This window comes from Entamoeba nuttalli (assembly GCF_000257125.1).
Source record: "Entamoeba nuttalli P19 unplaced genomic scaffold asmbl_7854, whole genome shotgun sequence".
In the NCBI taxonomy this organism is placed as follows: domain Eukaryota; phylum Evosea; order Mastigamoebida; family Endamoebidae; genus Entamoeba; species Entamoeba nuttalli.
In genome coordinates this window covers 1-6,071 of record NW_008578836.1, presented here as the reverse complement: position 1 = coordinate 6,071, position 6,071 = coordinate 1, and the positions used below count along the sequence as shown (strand labels likewise).

Here is a 6,071-nt window from a genome sequence, read left to right as displayed (position 1 = left end):
ACATCCCATTAGACATGGTAAGTAGAAGAATAAAATTGAAACAAATTGAATAATAAATACAGAAAGTATTAGATGAAATAAAGAATTAAAAATTGACATTGACACTAGTAAATAAGTTAAAAAACTTTTTCATTAAAAACATTAATGTTATTAAACAATTTTATCACATTCAAACGTACTCAGCAGAATTAATAGAAGAAGGATCATTGATGTGATTAATCTCAAATGAATAAGGAACCATAGAAATTAATTTAATTAACACTTAATAATTTCTTTATTATATTTTCTTAATAAAAACCTTCAAGTACTGTAAATTTTAACTAACTTTTTATTTAAAGACAGACAATTTAGTTTTTTTTAATTAATTATTTGAGAAAATTTAGTAGGTTAATGTTCCTGTTATATTACTCAAATAGATTGTAACAGTTATTTTTTATGACAACTAATTCTATGCAAATACTTTTGATAGAAGACTAGCAAGCTTTTAAAATACTTTATTGTTTTCATTCAAAGCGTTTATTGAGTATTTATTATTAACTAACCAATAAATTTTAAGTAAACAACCAATTAGTTGTTTAGTGAATAATTTTTACTTCAAATTATCTCAAAATAACATCTATAACAACACAATTATTCTTATTATAAAAGAAGAAAGCCTCAAAAAACCCACTCTTAACTTAGAAGAAAGAAAAAGAAATCAAAACCTAAAATCAGTCCTGGTATTTACTCAATAACCCAAATCATTTACTCGTTTAGAAGCGAAGTTTAGTGAACAACCATGATTCTTTACCCTTTCTGTATTCTTCAGCAAATTGAGAGGAAATGGCTTTCTTTTGGGAAATTGGATAAACTTTACCAGCTTCAAAGGTGTTGATTTTAACTTCTTTAATAAGATTGAATTGTTCAAGGCTAACTGTGTATTTAGTTGGCATAACATGATTAACATTAATAACCTTGCAGAATGATTTAACAGAAGTTCTCATTTGTTGGACTTTAGCAGACATTTTTCTAGTGATCTTTAATGGAGCTCTTTCAACACCAACAACAGTGACAAATCCATATTTTCTGTCTTTAGTTCCTTGAAGATTGACAGAGGAAACAACGGCTTTCTTACCGGCGAATCTTCCTGAAAGAATAATAACAACACGACCTGGGGCGAGGATCTTGCTCATGTTTCACTCTTGTGCAAGTTTTGTAGTTCAGAAGGGTATCTTTTTCGTTTTGGGGTTTCCACTTTTGTTGCATTATTTTTATTATAGTATTATTATATTATTTATTATTATATTATTTAATTTATGTTATTTATCTCACATTTTATTATTAATCATTAAATTATTTCCTTGAGGTTTTAAGAAGAACTTACAATCCAATTTGTCTTAGTGGATATGACAAAAGTATGTATATTAATTGATTGGAGTCAGTCATTCACTGATAAAAATGGTAGTTTCTATAGTGGTGCTTCTCTTAATGAAAAAGAAAATGCATGCTTATTAATTGAAAAATGTGATAAAGTTATTAATTTTGTTGATGTTCATTCACAAACATCAAAAGAATTTACTATTAATGGTGGTATTTATCCAATACATAACCTTGTTGATGATGACCTTAAACTTTCTCCAAATGGTTTGTTCTTTTTGTTATTTAGTATTACTAAAATAAAACAAACTCAAAAAATGGCATAGAAAATGCAAGTGCTCGTTTAACCGAAAAAATTCAAAAAAAAATTGAAGAAAAGAAATTAAAGAGTGGAGTTGTTATTCCAAATAATGTTATTTATCAAACTCCTGAACAACCAATTTCTATTGAAGCAATAACAAAAACATTTGATAAATTACCTATAATTCATTCACCAGAAGAATACCAATATGATTATATTATCAGTTGTAAACATTTCTTTAATGGAACTGCTTTACAACGAATTCCACAAGGAAATATTGTTGATGAGTTTACTGCAGCCTCTATTCTTCAATACCAATATGGTACTGGAAAAGGATTAACTTTTTATATTTCAGGAGTTGTTACTGGGATATGTGTTATTCACACCGCTGCTGGACTAAAACAAATGTTCCCACAATCAACAATTATTATTGTAAAAGATGCTTGTCATCCATTAATTGGAGAGCAATTTGGTATTTCTTCAGAAGAGCAAAATGACTTTATAGTTTGTGCTTTATGTACACAAATTGGAATTTTATATAAATCTATCAATACTCTAACTTTTTAGTTAAAAGAATATTTTTTACTTGTTTTTTTTTTCTTTATTATTTCTTAAAAATGAAAAACATAAAATTTCTTACTAGAATAAGTTTAGGTTTGTTGTTTAGTAAGACAGATATTAATTAATGAAATTCATGATTTCTTTAAGAAAATAAGTCCTCCTTTTTCTTTTGTTGGTTTTAATTGTCCTCCAGGACCACCAGACAATGGCCTTGGTTGTGTTTCTTGTTGTTGTTTTTGAAGAAGTGCAGGAGATGACATTCCTTTTCTTAAAGCACCTGGATGATGTTGGAATTTTCTAGTAATCATTTCAGGAGTTGGGCATGATTCATTAATTTCGTCTAACATACAAGCACGTTCAAATAATGACATATTCTTATGATAATCTTTATCATTCACTGCTAATAATTTTTCACGACGTTCTTGAAGTTTTGAAGATTTAGCAAATAATTTCTTACTCTTTTCAGCAAGTAAGTCACTTTCTGGTTCATCTCCAATATTCTTATCATCCTTAATTCCAACAATAAGTTCTTGTAAAATTGTTATTATTCCTTCCATCAAATAGTCTAATGAATATGACATTCCATCTTGGAAATCTTCTAAAACAACAGGATGCTGTTTCCAAACAAATGTTTTAATATCAAATGGCCGAGTAGTGATTTTCATAACCGCCCCATAATTTTTATAATAATCACAATAATTAGGTGCAGAAAATATAGTGAAGACTTCTGAAAGATGTCTAGATGGATTGAAATATTTATGGTCTTTGAATCCATTATCCTGAACTTGATGAGCCCTTACAATACAAAAAAGATCATTTGCCGCAAGAAATCTATTAACTGCTTTTTTACCATAGAAATATGAAGTTTTTCTTTGTTTATTTGGTTTGAAAGTTATTTCTTCCCACTCTTTACGACTAACTCCAAACCATTCTGGTGAGTCAGGATCCCACTCTGAAACAGGATCAGACCATAACAAATCACATAACGACCCTTCACTTGGTGGTTCTGTAAATCTATTAATTTTCATGATATCTTCTAAAAGACCAACTGATGGACTAAGACCACCATGCATACACAAAATTCTACCATTAACATTTTGGTTAATTAAAGCACATAATGGTAAGCAATCAAAACAACTAACAAATTCATCGTAAATTTTAATATTATATTTACTATGACATTCTAATAAGAATGTCATATACTCACACATTAACCTACTTTCATGATTTCCTCTTAACATTTTAATGTTATTTGGATAGCAAATTTTAAGGGCAAATAAATAAAATACAACTTCTGTACTAAAATCCCCTCGGTCAACATAATCTCCAAGAAACACAAATTTATTGTCTTCAGGACTTCCTAAAAGGTCCATAAAATTTAACATATCATAAAATTGTCCATGAATATCTCCTACAATAATTGCTGGTGCGTCAACTTCTAATATATTCTTTTCGCTTCTAAAAATATCAGCTGCTTGACGAATTAATTTAACGGCTGCATAATTTTCTAATCTTCCTTGTCTCCTTAAATGTTCTTTTAAAATTTTTAAATTAGGTTTACCATTAGGACCACTAAAAAGCATTGAACATGTAAGAACACGGTCTTCTTGTGAAATAGTTTTCTGTTGAACTTCAACAGCTGGTAATGGAACTGTTTGTGGATCTGAAACGGTCAATAAAGAGTTTCTATATGTCAGTTATTATAAATTATGTTTTAAACTGAATTCTTTCCGAAAGAAAACTGTATTACTAGATATACTTCATATTACTCTTTTAATCAAAAATTGACAGGGTTTGTTTTGTTTTTCTTTTCGGAATTAATTAACAAATACCAACAAACCGATAACTATTTGATAAATTGATTGATTCAACGGGAATAGACCTCGATCGTGATCTCATGTTTTTTATTTGAAAGATGAGATGATCTGGATTTTTGATTGGTTGGTTCCACGTTTTTATAATCTGTACTTCTCTCTTTAATAACAAAAACTATATTTTATTATATTTAAAATTATCCTTCAGTTTCTTCCTTAGAGCAAAGGAAAGAAACAAAAGTCTCTCTCTAAACAATCATTTGCAAAATTTTTCGTTTTTTTTTGTCAATAACAACTCTGTATCTAAGTAAAGAGAAAACCTATAACATGAGAATGAAAGGAGAAAATATTACTAGAAATATATAGACGTATTTGTTGGATTGTTTGAAAAAGCTACTAACTTAAAGATAAGAAAATAATTAGTGTATGTGGTTCTTAGTCTTGTTTTTATTAAATAATGTTTAAACGAAAATATAGAAGTATTACTTTTTTCATATTTTTTATATATCTCATTATGAAACCAATAATGGTAGTTCTGCTAATACAAGTCCTTGTCACCGTTATTCTGGTCATTATTAAGAAAAAATTTATCATTGTTAATAACGGATTTGTTGAATACTAAATTAACAAAAAATTAAAATGCCCAACATAATAAAAAAGGTAATAATCCTTTTAAGGGTTGTGAAATATAACTTCAAAGCACATAAAATAGATAATTAACAAAAGAAAAAGAATCATTTTTAATGACATTTAATGATTAAACGGAGAATTTAATGTATTTAATAAGTATATTATAGCACATTATTTTTTAATATTAATAATTATTACTTATATTACTATTACATTCAAAAAAGTAACTATTGTTATTCATAATAATTATTCGTTTTATGGTATAATTAGTAAATTGGTGTTTTCATATAAATTTCAACATCTTTACTAAGTAATTTCTTAATAGATATTGGTTGTTGAAAGGTAGTTTAAAGTAAGTTTATTTCTTTATTTTATTACAAAAATAATTATAATAATAACTATTCGAAGAAAAATTACTCAGTCTTTCTGATAGTTTTATTGATAAATTTATAATTATTAAATAATATTGACAATATATTGACTCATTGAAAATATATTAGTATTACATTGTAATTATTAAAAATTTTGGGTATTAAAATTGTATCTTTCTTTTCATAATTTATGGTTCTTTTACATACAATTTATTTGTTCATATTTTTCATATTATCTTTAATTTATAGAGAATCTTTTCAATATAATTTCAATGACTTTATATGTTTTCAATATTATAACTCTTATTTACTTATTCAAACAATTCAATGCCATTAGTTTCAATTTTTTTGAAAAAAAAATATAGCAATAATTAGTTTTTTTTTATTAATGTCTCATTAATTTTTGGGAATAGTTCTTTATATATCTTTAAATAACCCAATAAATATATACGACTTATTATTCTTTTAGAAGTTATAAATTGATAAATTAAAATATCTAGATTAACTCCTTGATAACTTTTTCAATACCTCTATCATTGAAAAAAGATAAAAATAGTCTTTATATCTTTAATCATAAATGTGTTTTAAATAGTAAATGAGTAATTTTTTTTAATTCTGTTTCAATCAAATCATCAATTTATTAATTTTTCATTTGCCTTTTTTTTATTTTATTTATGATTTTATTTTTGGAGTTTATTAATAAATTCATTTGCCTTTTTTTAAGCAAATATTGTTCAATATAAAACTTCATTTGAATAACTTTAATATTTTTTTTTAGTAAAGAAATGTTTATAACCAAGTATTGAAAAAAAATTTTACATAAAATTTAAAGTACAATTTTTATTGGAAGTTCTCCATTTTTATATAATTTAATTACCCATAATTTTAATAGTAATGGTTAGAAATGTTATATAAAACATCAAAAATAATAAGAAAAAATGAAAAAAAAGGGTTTTTGTAAAAAATAAAACGAGAAGAACTGGAAAACTAAAAGCAATGTTCTGCTTAACTAAGACCAAAGCCCTCAACGTTGATGTT

At 25.9% G+C, this 6,071-nt stretch overlaps 3 protein-coding genes across 3 annotated transcripts; 1 reads left to right on the top strand and 2 right to left on the bottom strand.

Annotated features, from left to right (window-relative positions):
• Positions 1–752: 752 nt before the first annotated feature.
• On the bottom strand, positions 753–1,172 carry ENU1_176930 (ribosomal L27e family protein; the record flags this gene model as incomplete). Its single annotated transcript, XM_008861352.1, has 1 exon — positions 753–1,172. The coding sequence occupies one exon, from the start codon at positions 1,170–1,172 to the stop codon at positions 753–755; it is 420 nt and encodes a 139-aa protein (XP_008859574.1).
• A 213-nt stretch (positions 1,173–1,385) lies between these two features.
• ENU1_176920 (hypothetical protein) lies at positions 1,386–2,224 on the top strand (the record flags this gene model as incomplete). The annotated part of the gene is made up of 2 exons (XM_008861351.1): positions 1,386–1,623; positions 1,683–2,224. 2 exons carry the CDS (start codon positions 1,386–1,388, stop codon positions 2,222–2,224), a joined length of 780 nt encoding a protein of 259 aa, XP_008859573.1.
• A 125-nt stretch (positions 2,225–2,349) lies between these two features.
• Positions 2,350–4,117, bottom strand: ENU1_176910 (calcineurin catalytic subunit A, putative; the record flags this gene model as incomplete). The annotated part of the gene is made up of 2 exons (XM_008861350.1): positions 2,350–3,904; positions 4,059–4,117. The coding sequence occupies 2 exons, from the start codon at positions 4,115–4,117 to the stop codon at positions 2,350–2,352; spliced, it is 1,614 nt and encodes a 537-aa protein (XP_008859572.1).
• Between the last annotated feature and the right edge of the window lie 1,954 nt (positions 4,118–6,071).